The 22,123-nt window shown below is 38.8% G+C and overlaps 1 protein-coding gene across 1 annotated transcript; it reads right to left on the bottom strand.

Moving 5' to 3' along the window:
* Positions 1–872: 872 nt before the first annotated feature.
* Positions 873–1,262, bottom strand: LOC140005197 (uncharacterized). The gene has a single exon (XM_072045716.1). The coding sequence runs from the start codon at positions 1,260–1,262 to the stop codon at positions 873–875; it is 390 nt and encodes a 129-aa protein (XP_071901817.1).
* Positions 1,263–22,123: the final 20,861 nt, after the last annotated feature.

The following is a 22,123-nucleotide window of genomic DNA, read 5'->3' as shown; positions in this document are numbered from 1 at the left end:
TTCCTTTTTTCCTTTTTCCTAAGGTGCCCTTGCGGGTTTTCACCTAACAAACAAATCTTGTCTATCGCCCATATTAATCCAGAAATGTGTTTTAAGAAATAATGGCATCAGTATAACAATCCTTCCCTTGCAAAATAGGTGAAGGTGTTTTTGACATCATGTGCTACTTGATTAGAAATTGTCCTAAAAAGGCAATATAAAGAACAGAAGTCAGGACTTTTAGGTTTTTGTAATGGGGTCTGGTGGGGTGCTTAGAAAAGCTTAAGGCTTGAAAGCGGATTTATGAGTGTTTATATTTTCTGAGATCGCATCTTCAAATTAACCCTACCAATAATTGTCCCAGTTTATTCTCAAACGAGACTTTCTTCTTCAATTTTCTCTTCGTTTTGTTCCCACTCAGCCTCTCTTTTCTTTTCCTTTTTTTTTCTTCTTTTTTTCTCTTCTTAGCTTTTTCAACTCAAAACTTGCCCCAGTGTGGGGTTTGCGATTCTCAAGGGATGCTAAACGAAGCATTTTATTCTGAAGGCTCAAAAGGGATAACTAGAGATAAAATATTTGATTGAAAAAGAAGAGGGCCTGACTTTTTTATTCCGTTCCTTACATTATCCCTAAAAGGAAAATTCCATTTATTATATGAAAAATTTCTTACACATATCTGAATTGATAGGTTAAGGGAACACTTGCCCATCCATTTCTGCGAGAATGAGCGATCCCTCGGGCAGAATTTTCTGGACAATAAAAGGGCCTTGCCAATTTGGTGCAAATTTCCCCTTAGCTTCCTCTTGTACTGGCAAAATATGTTTCAACACTTTATCTCCTTCTGTGAATATCCGTGGTCTGACCCTCTTATTGTAACCGCGGGCTACCCTCTTTTAATAACATTGACCATGACAAATGGCATTTAACCTATTCTCATCGATTAAAGACAACTGCTCATGACGTTGTTGAATCCACTCAGCCTCCTCCAGTTTGGCCTCTATTAAAATGTGCAAAGAAGGGATTTCGACTTCGGCTGGCAAAACTGCTTCCATTCCGTATATGAGATTGTAGGGAATTGCCCTAATAGAAGTCCGAATTGCAGTTCTATATGCCATTAATGCATAAGGGAGCTTCTCGTGCCAATCACGGTGTTTCTCAATCATCTTACGTATTATTTTCTTCAAGTTCTTGTTTGCAGCCTCTACTGCTCCATTCATCTGTGGCCTATAAATAGAGGAGTTTCGATGCTTGATTTTGAACTGTTCGCACAAACCATCCACCATGTCATTGTTGAGATTTTTGGCATTATCAGTGATTAATGTCTCCGGCGCTCCAAAACGACAAATGATATGCTTTCTTAGAAAGTCCGTCACCACCTTCTTAGTCACATGCTTATAAGACTCAGCTTCGGCCCACTAGGTAAAGTATTCAATTGCCACTAGAATAAATCGATGCCTATTTGAAGCGGGAGGGTCAATGGCTCCAATCACATCCATACCCCACATTGAACATGTCCAGGGAGCAGTCATACTGTGTAATTCTGTAGGAGGAGTGCGCATAACATCTCCATGCAATTGACACTTGATGCATTTCCTAACAAAAACTACACAATCATGCTCCGTAGTAAGCCAAAAATAGCCCGTCCTCATGAACTTCTTTGCTAATAAATGGCCATTCATATGTGATCCGCACACGCCACTATGTACCTCTTTCATCAAATAATCTGCTTCATCCTCATCAACACACCTCAAAAGGTCCACATCTGACGTTCTTTTGTATACCACCTCTCCATTCAAGAAAAATTTAGATGATAATCTGCACAAGAAGCTTTTGGCAGTCGTATCGGCCCCAGGAGGGTAGGACCCTGTTTTGAGAAATTTCTTAATATCACTGTACCAGGGACGGTCATCGGGAGATTTTTCGACAACTAGGCAATGAGCAGGTTTTTCTTGCAAATGAATCTGGATAGGTTTGATCACCAACTCGTCTAGATGTTGAATCATCGAAAATAAAGTGGCCAAAGCATCGGCGAAGACATTTCTGGCACGCGGAATATGTCGGAACTCCAAACTTCTAAATTTGTTTGCCAAATTCAATAAACTATAGTGATAAGGCACGATCTTTCAATAAACTATAGTGATAAGGCACGATCTTTGAATTTAAACTATAGTAATCCACTCTTTGAGAGTCTGATGCACGAGCAAATCGGAGTCACTGAACACTATTAAATCCTTAATCTCCATTTCCAATGCCATTTTTAGTCCAAAAATGCAAGCTTCATATTCAACCATATTGTTAGTACAGAAAAACCGCAGTTTAGCGGAACCAGGATAATGCTTCCCTTCAGGTGATACCAGAACAGCTCCAATACCAGCTCCAAAGGAGTTTGAGGCACCATCAAAGAATAGCCTCCATTCAGAACATTTTTCATTTATGTCTTCTGCTATACCCATGAACAGGGCCTCCTCATCTGGAAAATAAGTGTGAAGCGGTTGATAATCATCCCTCCTTGGGTTTTTGGCCAGGTGATCCGCTATCACCTGACCCTTGATGGCCTTTTGCGTGGTAAAAATGATGTCAAACTCCGAAAGAATCATCTGCCATTTAGCCATGCGTCCAGTTGGCATTGGTTTTTCCAACAAATACTTCAAAGGGTCTGACTGAGAGATAAGATAAGTGGTATGACTAAGCAAATAATGCCTCAACTTCTGAGCTGCCCAGGCCAATGCACAGCAACGTTTTTCAAGAAATGTATATTTTGCCTCATAAGATGTGAACTTCTTGCTGAGATAGTAAATAGCTTGCTCCCTTTTTCCAGAATCGTCATGCTGCCCCAAAACACACCCCACAGCCTAGTCGAGCACGGACAAGTACATAATCAATGGTCGACCCGGCTTGGGTGGTACTAAGACTGGGGGGTGCAACAAGTAGTCTTTAATTTTATCAAACGCCTGCTGGCACTCTTCACTCCAATGCAGTGGCACATTTTTCTTCAATAACTTGAATAGAGGCTCACATGTGTGGGTCAACTGAGCGATGAACCCTCCAATAAAGTTAATCTTCCCTAAGAAACGCTTCACGTCCTTTTGCATTTTTGGCACTGGCATTTCACAAATGGCTTTAATCTTTTCCGGATCTATCTCGATACCCTTCTTACTAACGATGAATCCCAATAACTTCCCCGCAGGGGCCCTGAATGCACACTTTACAGGGTTTAATTTCAAATCATATCTTCTCAATCTCTCAAATAGCTTTTCCAAATCAACCAAATGATCCTCTGCCCTCTTGGATTTGATGATGATGTCGTCCACATAAACCTCCATCTCCTTATGAATCATATCATAGAAAAGGGTGGTCATGGTCCTTTGATAAGTGGCTCCGGCATTTTTCAATCCAAATGGCATTACTCGGTAGCAAAATGTCCCCCACGGTGTGATAAAACCAATTTTCTCCCTGTTTTCCTCAGCCATTAAGATTTGGTGATACCGGCAAAACAATCAGCAAATGATGCGATCTCATGTCCTGCGGTATTGTCTAGGAGAATATGGATGTTTGGCAACGGAAAATCATCTTTCGGACTTGCTTTATTAAGCTCCCTGTAATCAACACAGACTCGCACTTCTCCACTCTTCTTCGGGATAGGTACAGGATTTGAAAGCCAAGCGGGATAATGCGACACCATGATAATTCTAGCATTGAGCTACTTCTCGATCTGTTCCTTGATCTTAAGGCTCATATCTGGCTTAAACTTGCGAGGCTTTTGCTTCACTGGTGAAAAATTTGGATCAGTTGGCAATCGATAGACCACTATATCTGTTGAAATTCCAGGCAAATACATCTTGAAACATGGTCAAAAAACTCAATCATCTCTTTTCTCTGTTTCTTATTCAAATGAATGCTAATTTTTATCTCCTTAACTTCAATCTCAGTGCCAATATTAACAACTTCTGTTTCTTCTAAGTTCGATTTGGATTTCTCTTCATATTGTTCAAGATCCTTTAATAAAGAGTCAGATTCTTCCTCGCTATCGCTCTCGTCTTGAATTTCTGATTCCAAAATTTCAAATTCGTAAGAGATATCGAGATTGCAATCATCAAATTCCAGAATAGTGATATCCAAAGGGTCAATGTGTTTTATTTTTGGCCATCTGAAAAAGAATAAAATAGATAAAATAATGCGTAAGCAAATCAATTTGGAAAATAAACACTGTGCATTTCATTGAATTTGAAGGTAAAGGATCATAACATGTGACTTAACAAGAGATTCAACATAAGACTTGGATTGAAAAGCATTTGATTAAAAACTATTTACAAAACTAAAAGATAAAAGATAAACAATGCGAATAAGTTCTTTCATGGCGACCAAAGGCAATTCCCCAGATTTACCGAAATTCCCTTCGAGAGGGAAGGAAATCACTGGTCCAATTCTTCATTGTTTCAGTAGACACCTCTGGAAATTCTTGGGTCCTCCAATAGCTCCCTCTCAGAAGCAACCCCCACAAATAGCTCAAACAACCCAATCTCCACTTCCTCAATTGGGTCTACTTCAGCTGTAATCACCTCTGATGGGTAAGGAAAAGTACAATACAATGGTGGGATATTCATGACAAGTTGCCTTCCTTCCTTCTCCATCTTTTTACGATTCATCATTTCCTTCTTATCCTTGAGAGTAGGTTGAAACCCCAATCCAATTCTTAAGACCTTGACCAGAGCCTCTCTGTGAAGTTCCGAGGTTTAGAGCAGATTTAATATGGAAATTTGAGAGAGGATCTTGTCCAATTGCTCGACCACCTTGTACTCGCTCTTCTTTAACATCTTAAGGAAATTAAAAGCCTGTTCATCCGTAACTATTGGTTTTGTTGGCGTAGCACCTTCTTTTGTTTTTGAGGATTCATCAACTGAGGGTTCCCCTATGATTCTCCCTGATCTAGTGATGGCATCCACCTTCCTTCTTGAGCAGATTTAACAGTGTAGGTTCGCTATAATTCCACGGGACCTCTTGTAAATTAAGAACAGGGCTTGCTCAGGCAATTCAAGTACCACGAGCTCCGAAGGCTCACATTCGCAAGTTATCATTTCCAGAATAAAAGGATCAATATTTTCCTTAACTTTGTAGGCTTCCTCCTCCAATATGAATGGTTCTCCAATGACCCCGATGATCTCGGCCTCGTCTACAATGTACTGTGTAGGTTCCTCAATCTCTTCCTGTATGGTGACAGCTCCCACGGTATCCTTGTGCTGAGGAAGAGGATTGTTGCTAACACTTGGCCTTTGTTCATCCTTCCTTCTCAGAACTATGTCTCTAGCATCAATCATATCTTGAATTTTATGCTTAAGTGCCCAGCAATTGGTCGTTGAATGTCCAGGGGCTCCTAAATGATAAGCACAAAATGGCTGAGGATCATAACCAATGGGAAATCCCTTGGATTAGGTCTTAAGGGGTACCATACCAATCTTCCCAACAGCTTTTAATTGCTCATATAACTGGTCAACAGGCCGACCTAGATTGGTAAAGGTTCGGTATGGGGTTGGATTTTGGGTATCACGGGTTTGTTGGTATTGGTATTTTGGGTTAGGGGGTGGAATAGGTCTTGGGTTAAAAGGAGGGCGAGGTCTAATTTGAAAGTTTGGTGGGGAGATGTGAAATGGCGTTGATGATGTGTTTGGGTAATTTGGTCGAGGATGGGGATGGTTGATAGTGGTATTGTAAACAGGGCGGGGGTGTGGCTGGTATAAGTAATGAGGTGAGTAGGCGGGATTTTGTTGGTATCTAGGCCGGGAAAAAGAGCCCTGGTTCCAAACAAAGAGGCTTCCTCGTCTTTCTTCTTAAATTGAGACTTCTTACTACTGCCACTTTGGCTTTGCATGGCTTCCAACTATGACTTCAAAGCTGAAACATTAACAATTTTCCCTGCTCTCATAAACTCATCATATTCTTTCAATTTATTGACAATCTCTGCAAAGGAGCACCCCGTCATTCGAAAAATCTCCTCAAAGTAAGGCGGGTCATGAGCTTTGATGAACGTGCGAACAATCTCGTTTTTAGTCATAGGAGGCTCCACCTTGGCGGCCAATTTCCTCTATCTCTTCGCATATGTCTTATGGTCCTCTGATGGTTTCCTCGTGGTCCCCTCTAATGTGGTCCTCGTCGGAGCGAGCTCACAATTGTATTCATACTGCCTCACAAAAGCGGTTGACAAATCCAGCCAAGATCTCATATCCTCAGGCTTCAAATTGGAATACCAATCCAACGCGTCGCCTTCTAGACTCTCGGGAAATAAGCGTATCAGCAGATTCTCATCATCTATTGCTCTCCCTAGTTTGTTTGCAAACATCCAAAGGTGGGTCTTGGGATTGCCAGTTCTATCGTACTTGGTAAATTTGGGTGTTTTGAAACCCACCGGCAATTGCATATCTGGAAACAAGCATAGTTCGTTGTAGTCTAGACCTCCTTGCTTGCTCAAACCTTGGCTTTTCCTTATAAACTCCTCAAACCGATTCAATCTCTTTAGTAAATTCTTGTCCACTGGCGCGGATGACCCCCGAGCTTCAGCTTTCCCTTGAGCGGCGGTATCTAGGGTGAATGGCTCAGCGGTGGAGTAATAATGAGGTTCTTGTGGTTCAAATGGCATGCTCATAGTAATTGGCGGATAATTTTGGAGAATTTGGACATGAGGAGGGTTAGTTTGGATGTGAGGTGCATAAGTAGGTTGTGGGCCATGAGTGGGATAAGTAAAAGCTTCCTCAGGTGGGTTTATGACTTGTGAAGTAACAGAAGTTTGAGTATAAGGTAAGAATATGGGTTGAGGTTCAGATTGGCCAGGGGGTAAGGGCTCATGTTGTTCACCGCTAGCACCACTAGCCACCAATTGATCGATTATGCGCCGTTGGGCCATCATTTCAATGCTTAGCTCATTAAATCTGTTTAGAACTTTGTTCGGCTGAGCTCCCAGATTCGCCAAATCAGTTGGTGATGTCGTTGTGGGCCTATCAGATGGCTCTGGATGGGTACTCATGTTTACACTTTCTCTCGAAGCTTGGCTACGTGATCGGGTGATAATGGGGCTTCTTCGGGTAGCTATATTTGCAATTTACTACCTAAGAACGTAGGAAAACCCCTATTAGATGCCCATCTCGATCGACTGTTGTTAAAAAGGAAGAAAAAGGAAAAGAAAAAGAAAAAGACAAGAGTTAGTAATGATTAGAGTAACTCGGATGCATGTCCTATTAGGGAGCCCTTTTTGTACCAAGGGTAGGCCTAACATGATGCGATACCTTCGGGGTAAAATTCCAATTTCAAGCCTGTAAGTGAATGAAAAGCAGAAATTCTCATTAACATTGATAGAGTCAATCATTCTTTACAATCTCATTGATGGTTCAATTGACCATTCTTACAAAATCCTCATGTCTAGCTAGTCTAGTGTGTTGAGATTCCCTAGAACTCCCTATACTAAGCTTCCGAATCTCATCTTGTGTGAGAACTCGTAAAATTCCTTATATTCTTCTTAAAAATTCCCTTTTATTTGGAAATTATTACTTTATAATAGCCCTACTACTCAATCACCCCACAATAAGTGCAAATGAACCTAGAAAGTAGGGTTTCACTTTTCGTTTTTAAGTTAGCGTGAATTAGAGTTTTACGTCTTTTCGTAGTATGAGTAACCGGTACGGAATGTGTACTAAATTTGGTGATTAAGGGTAAGTTTTACATGATATTAAGTGTGTGAATAGAAGTAATAATCATAAGATAGTGAATTATAAGTGAAAACCCTAGTACGTGCGAAATACGAAAAAACGGGTTGAACCGATGGGTATTTGTTTGTTACCGATGGAATACACCACTTGACTATCACTTTATTACCTTAATCCCTTTATGTTTACTTGACTACTCAGCCCTAAATTACCCCTTAATCCAGCCATCTTTGTTGACTAAAGAAAAGGAAGAAAGAAAAAAAAATTAAGATGTAATCTTGTGATGACACTTGGCAAGCATCCACCCATTTTTTACCAACTCAAGTCTAAGCTTCTTATCCCTTTCTTGGAGCTCAATTTCTGTCTTCTAAGCTTCATTGTGCATGAAATTTAGAGAGGAAAAAGAGGGAAAGAAACCACTTCATTCAAGCTTGCTTTCTTGCTCAATCTTGCAAACTAACCGATAGATTCACCAAATAATCCATAAAAGTTGTTTAGGAGGGTGGATTATTGTGATACCCTAACTTTTAGGATACTATTGTTGTTAGTCTCCAAGAGGATATTACGATTTCTTTATTTAAGACATTGTTTTGTTTTTAAAAAAAATGAGAGAAAACCCTAAATTCTAGAAAACCTAAAGTCCAAACAAAAACCCTAATTTACTTGTGACAAACCGGTTTTCTTAAATCTCTCATTTTGAATCAAAACCCTAATTATAATCACTGGAATTGTAAAATCCCTCATATTTTCTTAAAATTCCTTTTTATTTGGCATTTATTCCCTTATAATAGCTATACTACTCCTTTACATCTCCAATGTTTAGAATAAAGAATAAAATTAAGAGTTTTCCCTTTTGCATTCATCGTTAAGGTAAACTAAGATTTTTACGCCTATCCGTAGTGTGACTATCCGGTACAGAGAGTGGATCAAATTTGGTGATTAAGAGTGAGTTTTAGATGATATTAAGTGTGTGATTAGAAGTGATAATAATAAGTTAGTGAATTATAAGTGAAAACCCTAGTACCCGCGAAATAAGGAAAAATGGGTTGAATCGATGAGTACCGTTTGTTACCGAATGAGTGCACCACTTGAACACTACTTTATTACCTTAATCTTCTCACTTTTATTTCAGCAAAATTGGCCCTAAATATCTTCTTCAAAGGGCCGAAATTCTTGACCAGAAAATCCAGGAAAAGAACAAAAAATTGACTTCCAATCACAAGGTGACACTTGTCCAATTTTAACCCAAATGAATTCCTATCATCTTAACCTTCTTCAAGCTTCATTTCAGCCACCATTTCTGAACATTCCAGCCATGAGAGTGAGAGACAAAAGAGGGAAGAAACCATTCAATTTCCATCTTGATTTTTAGCTTAATTTGAGTGAAAATCCAAAAACAAAACCGATTAAACTCTTCCTTTAGTACCTAAGAGGCTTTGTGTGGTGACACTTTGGAGGGAAAAGTTGTGGTTCTCTCTTGCTAGCAGCTTTGGTGAGTTATTATGGTTTCCTATCCTTTTCCTGCATTTAATCTTGTTAAAGTTTAGTTAGAAGCTCTTAATCTTGCCTTATGACGGTAAATTTGTTGGCTTGGAATGATATGTTGGAATATGGAGCTAGGGTTTATATTATCAGCCTTGATTATGGTTATCTACCTCTTAATTGATGTTATTGAGTTAGTAATTGGTGGGTTTGATGATAGAACACTTGTTGGATATGAAATTCTAGAGGAAAAGTTCAAATTCCAGATTTGAGTTTTGTTACTACCCTGTTCTGCCCGGTTCTGTTTGACCATGATGAAGGCTGAATTAGGCTTAGCACAAAATATGAAAGTTGTAGAGAATGATGTTTTATAACTTCCTACAAAATTTCAACTCAATCAGAGCAGGGTATCTTGTGAAATGACAAAATTGCCCCTGCTGCCCTGTTTCTGTCAAAAATGATAATCAGCCTCTGTAAGTGGTCAGTTTGACCAGGAATATTATCGAATTGGTTATTGATGTCTTCTTAAGAATTATATCCTTGTATCTTAGCTTTCAAATGGCTTTGGAATTACCTGAATTGGAGTTGTGTGTGTTGAGATATGAGTGAATGAATCAGGACTGCTAGTTCACAGTGAGCTTCGAACTAGAAAATCTGGAGTTGTTTTGGTAAATTTGACCTAGTTAGGGTGATAACTGGACTAAGAAGTCTCCATCAAAGTTATATCTCTCTGTCTTAGTTTCGAAACGGTATAAATTACACCTCAATCCGATAAGCATAGCCTCAGTTGTGTCCGTTACGCAAAACAACGTCAAATATGTCTTCCTTTCTGGACATTTTCCTATCTTGAATTTGTACTTGTACCACTTTGAGCCTATTGAACAGCTATTGAAATGAGATTATTTTGTGCGTGACTTTGGGATTGATTGAGGAAAAATGAAGTCATGATGGCTGGAAAAATAAGCAAATTTAGGGGGAATGCTGTCCAATTTTCTAGGCCGTTTGGTTCCTTTGAGTTTGAGTTGCCTTTTGGTAGAAATGAAGGGCTTTTGGGTTGTTTGAGCCCTAGGTCTTCATGTTACCTTTTCGTTCCCACAAAAAAATCATGTTTTGTACCCTTGTATTAGTAATTATTTGGCGAGGCATGCGACTAGTAGTCGAGCCTCACTTGTGCATTCTGTTTACTCGATTTTGGTTGTGGAACCTTCAATTGTTTTACTTTGGTTCTTTTAGGGTTTCTTGGCGATTAAAGCCACTATGGCGTGAAAAATTTTGAAGTATCTGTACTTGAACCGGTGAGTGCACCACTCCCCTGAATTATCGTTAAACTGATTTTTTGTACTTGCAAATTGCTATTTGAATGTCTTTCTCGACTGTTTATCTTGTACGAGACGAGGGTGTACTTTATCACACTCGCTCTCTGGCCTGTGTGACTTGTTTCCTGTATATACTTGAATCTGTTACCTGCGCCTGTTATAATGTCGTTTGGAAGTGTATCCAACGACTTTCTTGTTAAATCTGAGTTCAACCTCATAGGAGTTGATTGAATCGAGCTAGCAAGGGCTTGGTCGAGGAAATTGACAATCCATGGGTGCCTGTTCCTAGGGAATCTATGGGTATTGGAGACTCTGGATTTCCGGTATACTCGAGTATTACCATTCCTGTTCCTGTTTGGCGTTCGGGCCCGATAAAGGGTATGTTTGGTGAACGGGATTTTGGCATTAAAGTGGTGTTCTGCTGGACTGGTTCCTTTATTTGAACGTTGACGGAGGGTCAACGAGGCTGAATCAAGTATTGCAACTGGGAATTTGGCTCATGAGAGCCACCTGTATCCTTTACCTTGTGGTGTTCATTCATTTCTCGTATTTGATGTGAATATGTGCCTTGAAAGTGATTTCTCATGAGTTCTACTGTTTATAGTTTTGGTACCTCATTGAGCTTTTAGCTCACCCCGTCTCGTTATCCTTGTTTTCCTTATAGGGAACCATCTTTTGGAACTTCGATGTTTTGAAGAATGAGTTGAGCTAGTTAGAAATTCTTTTGTTCTTTTGGTATAGCTCCTCGACAATTTGAAAACCCTAAATGTATCTTAATACAATGTTTCCTTGTGATTTGTAAACTTACTAATAGGTATATTTTAAAGTGTTTCCTCATGTTTATGTGACATATGTATTTGGGAATGTACATTCTCTCATGTCAACCAAAGTTTACTTGTACTTGGTTGGATGGTGACGTGGTAGCGGCACTTCCATTTCGTTTTAATTTTCGTGGGAACGTAGTACCAGAGAATTATTGTATTTTTTTAATTTGGCTCAAACGGGTTGTGATTGTTATCTCCTCAAAGTTCTTTTGAGCGGTTGGTAGGGTTTACGTTTTTTCCAGATCCGCAGTCCCGGCGAGAGTTGGGCAGGCGGTCCGCCGACCCCTTTGGTTCGCCTTAGGGCGAGGTGGGGCTGTCATAATTATCATCTTGGAGTGGAGAGTTTTGGTGGTTCAAGCTTCCTAGGGGCTATTGTGCTTCTCCAATTCTAGGTAAGGATGGTATTATTTCGTGGTTGTGCTACTTATTGGTTTACAAGTGAAAGTTATGGCTTGTTAGGTAACTTTCATGGTTTTAGTATTAGTTTTGGTAAATTCCAGCTCTATAGTGTAAAAAAATTCAGCTTTGGTTGTTGGAATGATGGTTGTTTGGATAGTATATGGTGTATGTAGGCTTGTATAGGAGGTAGTAGTAGTGGTTTTAAGCTAGAAATGTGAAGTTGCACATTAAATTCTCGAAATTCCAGAATTGAGATTTCTTATGGTTCAGTTCTGCCTGTTTCTGTTTGAGTATGTTAGAGACCAAATCAGCTTTAGTACAAAATATGAAAGTTGTAGGGAATGATATTTTATAGTTTCCTACAAAATTTCACCTCAATCGGAGCACTATAGCTCATGAAAAGACAAAATTACCCCTAAGACTGCCCTAGGTAGAGTCTAGCAGACAGTTTTGACATTTCCTCATGTTGGTTGCATTTTTCACCTTGATCCGTACCAAACCAGTCTTTGGCCAAAACATGAAACTTTTATCCCTATGTTTTAGCTTTCCAACGCCACTGAGAACACCTCAATCGGACTTCGGTATCCTGAATTATGGCCATTGAAACATAGTACAGTTAACTGGCCTATCGGTAGGAATCTGGTACTGTAATTTGTGAATTTGACTTGGATACATTGCAAACTGGACTAAGTGTCTTCATCAAAGTTGTAGCTCTCTGCCTTAGTTTTGAAATGGTATAAATTTCACCCCAATCCGATAAGCGTAGCCTCAGTTGTGTCTGTTACGCAAAACAACAGCAAAATCTGTCTTTTGTTTCTTGACTCAAACTTCGTTTCCGCACATGTTCCTAGCTTGTTTTGTACTTGTATGATGTTGAGCCTATTGAACGGCTATTATAATGAGCTTACTTACATTGTGTATGACTTTGGGACTGATTGAGGAAAAAATGAAGCCATAAATGGCAGGAAAATAGGTAAATACAAAGGGCATGCTGCCCAAATTTGCACCCAAAAGCTAGGTAGATGTACTCTTTTCACTTCCAAAACTATATTTATACTTTTTACAAGTAAATATTCGGATTTTCTTTGGTTCACATAAACTTTGAGGGTTTACCTGTAATATTTTCTCTTGGTCATTATTAGGGTCTGTTTAGCTTCCTTTTCATATGATTTTACCCAAGACACTTGTTATACGTTATTTCTTCGCATATGAGTTAGTTTCGGACCAAACGAAGAGCTTTACGAAAATTTGAACAACTGTCTTTTCATATTCGGCCGTATTTTGAAGTGGCACTATTAATTTATTTTCAATGGAATTTTCTAAAAACCTTTTTGGTATGGTTTTGTGTTTGATTTGAGAAAACTCTTAGTTACTAATGTCCTCTAATCTAAATATACACTTTTCACCTTAAAACTCATATTTATGTATTGCACTAGTACGTATTTGGATTCTCTTTGAATTACTTAGGTTTTTATGGTAGAAGCATAATGTGTTCTTTTGATTACTATTAGGGTTCCTTGGTGATTGAGAGTAATACCCGGAAGAACACTTTGAACGTTATTTTGCTTAAATAGGTGAGTGTTCCTTGCTGTTATGTTACTCTTGACTATATGCCTTGTTCCATGTTATGGATATTGGATTGAATGTTAAATGCTTTCAATGATTGCTAAAAATGAGTTTTCTAGGCGAGTGTGTACTTTATCGCACTCGACCTAAATGAATGTGAAATTTTCAATGATTGAATGATTATATGTGCATGAATGTAAGCCATTGGCTGAACTGGGCCCTACCCTTCGTTATCAGTCGACTCGAGCCAGAAGCGGATTCGGTTGGGCGATTTGATGACCCTGGGTGAACGTTTGGTATACTCGAGTATTACCTTGTTGTCGGGTGGAGTTCGGCCAACGTCCGAAAGGGGGTGAAATGAAATGAATGAACGAGTGGCAATGAATGAAATGAAGGGTTTTACTTACCAAAAATGCATTTGAAATGATTGGAGGAATAAGGAAATGAAAGGAGAATGAATGAATGGCTCTATGTGAGCACGTATCCTTTTAAATGAATGTGTTATTTTCACTTTATATTGAAAATGTTTCTTGAATTATTTGTCATCTATGGTTAATGCATTGATCTTATTGTTTGTCTATGTGTTCGGAACCTCACTGAGCTTCTAACTCATTCCTTTAGTTTTGTTTTCCTTACAGGGGATGCGAGCAAGGACGAGAGATCCGTATAGACTAGTTTAGTCCAGTTCTTTTGAATTTTGTAATAGTTCTCGCCCTATCACTTGGCAAGGGTTGGATGTGAAGAATAGAGAACCTTTGTATATTTGAGTTGTATTCCTTTTAGATAGACATGTATATAAGTATATGTTTTAAGTCTGAAATTATTGTTACCCTTGTTCTTGTGGTTTTATTTTCTTTTGCTTGAGGTTCATGGTTATATTTCGGATTTGATTAAGGTATGACTGAGTCCCGGCGAGAGTTGGGCAGGCGGTCCGCCAAGCCCTTTGGTTCGCCTTAGGGTGAGGTGGGGCCGTCACATCTTGAATCTTATCGAATGCACCCAATACCTTTTCCAACTTCTCGATTTTCCTTGCCTCTCACGACAATTGTGATCGGGCGTCTTCCAATGCTTGATCGGCTACCATAATTTGCAATTGGTGATCCTCCAACTCTTTCTTTAGTTTCTCATTTTGTTCTTCAAGACCAACGGAGGCGAACGGTAACCTTTCTCTTTCTTGTTCCATTTTCAATTTGATCCAGTCGTTGTACTCCTAAGTGACCCTAGGCTCTACTTTATTCACTTGATCCAAGTGTAGGTTATCCAAGTGAACGGTACTTTATTCCCCCGGGCTTCCAGTACCATGCTTTGGCACTCGGCAACGGTGTTGAGTCTGATGATTCCCATTCCTTGTATTATTGGGACTCTCTGTGGATACCCAAATTGCCTCATAACTCGTTGCGAAACATACGAGACCAATCCATTACTGCTTGCTAGAGGGATAAAACCATATCGCGTAGTTGTGAAGGCCGGATCCCTAACCTTTATCCAATCAAGAACCCATTGTATTTTATCCGGTGTCAAATTCCCAAACTCTTGAACAAAGTGACTCGGAGATGCTATTTGGTAGTATGCTTTAACCCTTTCTCGGTGTGATTCGATCCAATTCTCCAGTGGAAGGCATGATCCTAAGGGATTGAGTGTTCTCTTCGATAAATGCTCCATTGCCCATATCTGAAGTACCAAATTTGATGCATAAAAGAAACCTCTTGTCTTTCGACACTCAGTAATAGCAGTGAAGATGTCGGCAATGATAACAGCACAAAAGTGGGGGTTGCTCCATTGATTCCTAGAAACAGACTTTGAATCATGTTAATGGTTGAGAACGTGATTTTCCCATGTTTTTGCGGAAACAATAACATATTAATCAGGGCTAGTCCCAAGACTTGCACTCACTTCTCCCCCCATTGCTCTCTGCTAATAAAGAAGTCATTACGGAATTGATCATAAGATTCCCTTTCCCCAAACCATTTGTACAGAAGACCTAACGGGCATAATTTTGCATCGGTATGTTGATCCATATTATTTTGCCTCAATCCTGAAAATCTATAAAACTGTTCCCTTGTTCCATTGGTTGGATATACCATGGGATGACCTTTCCCTGGCATTTGTAAAAGTCCCTCTATTTCCTCCAAGGTCAATGTCAACTCGCATCTATTAAACCGAAAAAGTGAACTCTCCGGATCCCAATATTCAAGTAGAGCTTGGATAATGGCTACGTTGGGCGTCACATCTAGGAGACTTGGTAGATGCCATATATATTTAACTAACCCTTTCACCTCATGAGCTATATTATTTTTCTAGTCCGTCAGTTCCTTAGGTATCCGGTTCAACACTCTGCATGGAGCCATCTGAGGAGAAATTTCCTTTTTAGTACCTTATCTCGGGATTTTACCCCTTAGGCAATACAAAATTATAAACATGCAAGTCTCATTGGATTAAATATTCGAGACATGTGGTGGCTTATTCTTAATACGGGATTCCCTATGCGGCATTCCCCTCTACGGTTTATGCATGATGCCAGTTTATCAAAGCAAATAAATATGCAATTTGAAATGAAACATGACCTAAGGAACCCTTTATTTGCCAGGGTAGGTCTAAAATGATATGGCATTGTTAATTTTATGAATGATATATACCCAAAATTTCTAAACGTGCAATAGCTTATCTACAAGGGTAGGTTCTAAAAGAAGATCATGCCAGACCTTTTATTTCCTAACGTTTGTGGATGCAAAAAAATAAGAAACAAGGAAAGTTAGTTCAACACATAACACATTGTGGCAATCAAATATAGAAAACAAAAATAAGGAAAGAGGGTTGGAATCCCTCCCCTCGTGCCTAGTGTCCCTAGTTCAGGATAAGGTCGACTCTACCCTAAGGTATTTCTAATATGGATGCATGAGGTTTGGCTCACTAATGCATCTAGACTCAATAAGTCTCGAGGTTCCCAAGCCTTCAGACCTAAAGGCGAAGGGTCATCAATCCCAGGGCCTTCAGTCGGTGGCTCGAGTGATCCCTTAGGCATCGTTATAGGCGTAGTGCACACCATTCGCATACCTAAGGAAATCGATCCTAATCCTACAGGGAGATGTGGGATGGCACCCATGACAAAGAAAAAAAATAGGGTAAATAAAACTATACATGCACGTATGAAGTGCTTTTTATTTTGAGGGGAAGGATTATACCATTAAATGCGGACGCAGGTTCTAAGGTAACTACCCTACCCAAATGCAATGCAAAGCGCGGGATTACATAAATAAACCATCCATCCATCAAATCAATTGTACGCGAATGGGTGAGGGGGTGAGTTGATACGCACAAAAAATGCAAAAAAATTCCTAAAGAAGAAAAAATGCAACCCTAAACATCCAAATGCAATACATGAAAAGGGTAGAAGAGGAAAAGTATAACTAAATCAAGTGCTCGGACCCACTTAGGAAGCTCCCCAGTGGAGTCGCCAAGCTGTCGAGCCCCATTTTTTGAAAATAAATAAAGAAAAATAATAGTCGTTTGGAAATCATGACGTGTAGTGTGTGTGAAATGTGTGAAGTAAAGGGAAAGGCCATGGGACTTTTAAATGCGATGGTTTGGCCAAAATGATTATCTAAAAAGGTTTTAAGTAGGAGTCGCCACTTGGTATTGAGTTGAGGTGTACCAAATCACCCAAAAAGTAGTTTTGAAAAATGAAGTAAAAACCTTTTTAGATGACTTCTAGTTTACGAAAATCAAAGAGACGAGTTCGGGGGTCACAGTTGATAAAAGGGAAGGCAAAGACGAAGTCTAAGGCACCCTTTTACCCTAGCCTAAGCTAGTTGCGTAATTTAGTGACAACTTTCCTAATTTTTACCCAAAAGATGTATTGCATTTTGGATGTGTCTAACATGAATGCAAATCTAAATCTAATGATTGGTTCGAATAGGGCCAAATGTCTCTTTTGAGGTTCGATTGGTCCTAATCACATGAATTGTGATAGCCAATGGTGATCCCTCAAAGAGGTCACAAATAAATGCATGAGTAATCATGAGAAAAAATGAGTGTGTATGAAAATGTCTTTGAGTATAAAACTAGTGCCAGGTGCAAGTGTGCAAATGGGTGCGTAAAGTGCAAGGGTGCCAATGAGTGTGTAAAAGTGCACATGTACAAATGAGGGAGTGTAAAGTAAAGTGAGAGTGTGTGAAGTGATAATGGGTAAAGTGGTAGTGTGTATAAAGTGAGATAGTGTGTGAAGTGATAGTGGGTGGAAAAATGATAGAATGGATTAGAACGCATGAGTCTAAAGGAATGCAAGCCTATCGGGTACTGGGAGACTCTAAATCGTGACTTTTGATTTGCCCTTCGGTTAGAAAGAAAACAAGCGTGCTAAGGCTATGTGTAGCCACACTCGTCTGTTTCCCTTACCAAAAGGGTGACTCCCTAACCTATGCAAGCAAATGACCCTAATAACTAGAATGAAATGCAAAATCCTAAAGGTTGTGTGTCAAATGCGGGAAGAGGGTGAAACTTCACTTAAAAAAGAAAAATGAATGAAATGTAGTGGAGACATGCAAATATGTACTAGCGAGGGGCCGTACTATTGGGTCTAGCATTTGGACTAGCCCTTAACTAACGTTCTCTCATAAGCATTGGATTTGTAAGAGCTCAAGGGGGAGACCATGACTTGCGTTGAACTAGCCACGGTAACATGCATTTCATCCACATAATCAGATATAATACTAAAAGCAAAATAGACATCCAAAAACACATAGTTTCACTTAGCACGTAGCACATAAGCATGCTTATCTAGATGCAAAAACCTAGGGAAAGCAATTAAACACATAGGCAGGCAAACACGTAAGCAAAACGAAGCAAGCAAACAAATGAGCCCTATCTATTACATTGGGGAACCCTACTACAATCTAAAAGGGGAAATAAATACATAATTAAAAGAAATACCTAACTATTACAATTGTGGCATTTAATTGCCTTCCCCAAATAATTACAAATTGAATTAAAATAAATAAACAAAATTGAAACAAATAAAGTGAATAAATAAATAACTAAAATAAAACATTCAAAAGGAGTGCAATTAAACACGTAAAGTCACGTATGGCACGTAGGGTCAAATAAAGTGAGAAATAAGGAATAGGGTGTACCTCCCTTGAGTTGGAGCCCTAATGGAGTGAAATTACTTATTTACCCTCCAAAATAAAAGAAAATGTCAAGGCACCACAAATAGCTATGAAATTGAACCATTAAAACCATTGAAACGACAAAACAGTTCATGTTCACTAAATAAGGACCCAGATGGAAGCATTAACCAATCATTCAAGTCCAATTAAAACATTTTGGAACTTCAAAGGTCCAAAAGTAATGAAAAGGTTAAGTGATGGTTCCAATTACAATTACTTTAGGACCTAATTGCAAGAAAATAGAACATAACTGGGCCTTTGTAGCATAGATAGAAGCTAAGGGGAGTAAAGTGCAATTTTTGGAAGCTTTTCATGCAAATTCCATGCAAATCATGAAAGAAACATGCAAACAAGCTTCTGCAACAACTTTTCTTATGTTATGAAGCTTCAGCAATCAACCTCGCCTGACAGGTTTCACAAACCTCTCAAATCAAAACTCAACCTCAAACTTATATCAAACTTATCATTCCAGATGCATGAGAGAGGATGGCAGAACCAGAAATGATGAAGAATTTCATGCAAACAAGAATACGAACCAAGCTTTCTGCGAAAAAATTCGGCAGCTAAGAAGGCTTTTTTTTTTGTAATATTTTTCTGATGCAGACTTGTGGCTTATCAAAACACAACCAAAATAACTTAAACTTCTGCCATGACCTTCAACCAAATTCACAAGATAAAAATCTAAGATCCCAACCATAATCTTGCAATCAAGAACAAACAAAAGACTCAACACTCATAGAAAACATCTCTCCAAACTCTCAGATGGATGCAAACTGACCACTTTTATTCAAATGACAGAAATGAACGGACAGTGGCAAAGCCGCAAGTTTGCTCAACTAAAAGAAATTTGATGTGAGTCAAATCATTCATATGCAAAACCATGAGCAAAGAGTAAAATTCTTTAGGAAAAATCCCAAACAAAGCCACGAGGGAACTTTCTCTTTGAACAACAAATGCTTTCTGCAAGTCTGATGCAAAAAATCTCATACGGAACTTCAAACGAAGCCATCTAACCTATCACCCGAACACCCCTTAACAACACTGAACATTTCAACTAGCAAACGAACCCAGAATTATTGCCTAGGAACACAAGCTTCAACAAATTAGGCCTTGCAACAATGATAACCAAATAGAAAATGGAGTAGCTAAATGCTTCAAAGCTGTAAAACCATGTCAATGTTATGGCCTGCCGTCATATCACACATGGAATTCATGAAGACCATAATCTGCAAACTTGTGGGAAGTATTAGACGATTCCGTTCATGATTCTTAACAAAACAGAACCATTTCTTCGACAATCAGTCGAACATGCGAAGATTGACAGCCACTACCACAAACATTAACAACGATAGGTCTGTCAACCGTGCTGCAACAAGTCAAAAACTTCGAGCTTGTTGTAGCAGAGGTTCATGTTAAATGTAGCCCCAACCATGAACACAGACAAGCTACTAAGAACAAAAAATTTGCAACCCATGAATCATACACATTCAGTTTCACCGGGGAAAGGAAGCACGAAAGTTGACAGCTTTTTGAGTTCATACATTTTCAGTCACAAAAATTCCGAACCCACCCATGACCCACGCACAGCCACTCACAAAAATGGGAAAAACAGAATCTTAGTGAACATGAAACAGAAGGGAGGGAAATAATCAACAAAACAGTAAAGTTTCATAAGCAAGGTCACAGAATACATGTTTTAAGAACTCCAAGAGTATGCGTTTGAAAAGATACTGAAATTTAGCAGGAAAAGGAATACTTACTGTGATTGTGAAGACAGTGACGGTCGTGAGGATTAGCAGTTCTAGTGACTTCTTTGCTCTTTGAGGAACAGCACCCGACCAGATTTTCCTTCTCCTCCCTTGTTTGGTTTCCCGCAACTCTTCTTTTTTGGTTTTTCCTTCTTCCTCCAGACGATCCCTCGCGATGCTCTTCCCTAGTTTTCTTTGCTCTGTTTTCTGCCTTTTTTCAAAAGCCTAGCCGTAATCTTTCTTTTCCTATCTACCCCAGCCCCCCGTAGCTCCTCTATACTAGGTTCTTTCCTTTCCTTTTCCAACCCTTTAGCCGCCACCCACCTCAGCCTCTCAACCTTAGCCGCTATCCAAAAAAAATCCCCCCAAATCCTCTCATTTCATGGCTTCTTATAGGCATAGAAACCCAGTATCCACGGTGCACAGCTGCTGCGCTTTCCTTTTGCTAATTTCTACACCATTGGATGGCCTTTGTTCCTTATGAAGTTGAGGCTCAAGATGTAGGTCAGATGGCCTGTACCAACACCATCTAACGGAGCTAAAAATAGGAGAAAAATGGAAGGAAAAAACTGGAAGAAAATGCTGAACCTTCTTGCGGTTTCGCTGAATGCTAAAGGGAATGCAGCATTTTTTTTAACAATATTAACAATAATAATAATAATAAGGAAACGATTTTCACAACAACCAATTGAAATAAAACAAAAAGCAATAGAATTCAAATAAAATGCTAAACATAATTGTTGAATTCGATTGATAATTTTTCCTTTTTATTTTTCAATTTTTTTCACTTAATTTAGACAAACAAATAACAAACCTTCTTAAATTGAATCTAAAAAAATTAAAGCATATTTTTGTGAACAATTTTATTTTTTCCAATAAATTCAAAAATTATGAGACTAATAAATGAAAAATGAATAATATAATAAATAAAGCTAAATTAAAAATTGGTATTTAAAATGCTAAAAAAAGTGTCCAAAATCATGAGATTAATAAAATAAAATAGACGATAATTATCAATAAAAAATGAAATAAATTAAAAATTTGATGTCTACACTAATATAAAGGATAGCTTTGTAATATATACAAATGCTTTCAAAGAAGGTTTGGGATGTGTATTAATGCAGAATGATAAGGTGATTGCGTATGCCTCTATGAAATTAAAATCACATGAGAGAAACTACCTCACTCATGATTTGGAGTTTGCGGCTGTAGTATTTGCATTGAAAAAGTGGAGGCATTACCGATATGGAGTGACATTTGGAGTTTTTACGGACCACAAAAGTCTTAAGTATTGGTTTTCTCAAAAGGAGCTGAATTTAAGACAATGTAGGTGGATGGAATTTTTGGAAGACTATGATTGCACGGTAAACTATCATCCAGGAAAAGCCAATGTAGTGGCTGATGCTTTAAGTCGTTAAGTGCAAGTGGCAGGATTGATGATTAAAGAATTGCACCTGTTGGAAGAAGTTAGTTGTTGGAATCCCCATCTTGAACCGAGAAAAGTAATCCTTGGGAACATTGTCGTGAAATTCACTTTGTTGGAACGTATCAAGGAAACTCAGAAAAAGGATTTTGAAGTGCAAAAGTGGTTGGAAAAAGTGAATAAGGGAGAAAAGTCGGATTTTAACCTATGTGTAAATGGTGTACTAAAATTTTGAAATCGTATAATACTGCCAAAGGACGAAGGGTTTAAGAAGGAAATTTTAGAAGAAGCACATCGATCTAAGTACACGATACATCCTGGAGGGAATAAAATGTACTAGGACTTGAAGAGTTTGTACTGGTAGGAGAACATGAAAAAGGAAATTGCCCAGTTTGTCCAGATTTGTTTGATTTGTCAGCAAGTTAAAGCCGAGCATCAGAAACTATCTGGTCTTTTGCAATCTTTAGAGATACCCAAGTGGAAATAGGAATATATCACTATGGACTTTGTATATGTATTATCAATGACAC

The sequence above is a fragment of the Coffea arabica genome, chromosome 1c (assembly GCF_036785885.1).
Source record: "Coffea arabica cultivar ET-39 chromosome 1c, Coffea Arabica ET-39 HiFi, whole genome shotgun sequence".
NCBI classification, from domain to species: Eukaryota; Viridiplantae; Streptophyta; class Magnoliopsida; order Gentianales; family Rubiaceae; genus Coffea; species Coffea arabica.
Note: the sequence above shows the minus strand (reverse complement) of the source record. Positions and strands in the feature narration are given on the sequence as shown.

Excerpts from the sequence above, each read along its gene's own strand:
- LOC140005197 (XM_072045716.1), bottom strand. The coding sequence starts at position 1,262 with ATGGTGGATGGTTTGTGCGAACAGTTCAAAATCAAGCATCGAAACTCC.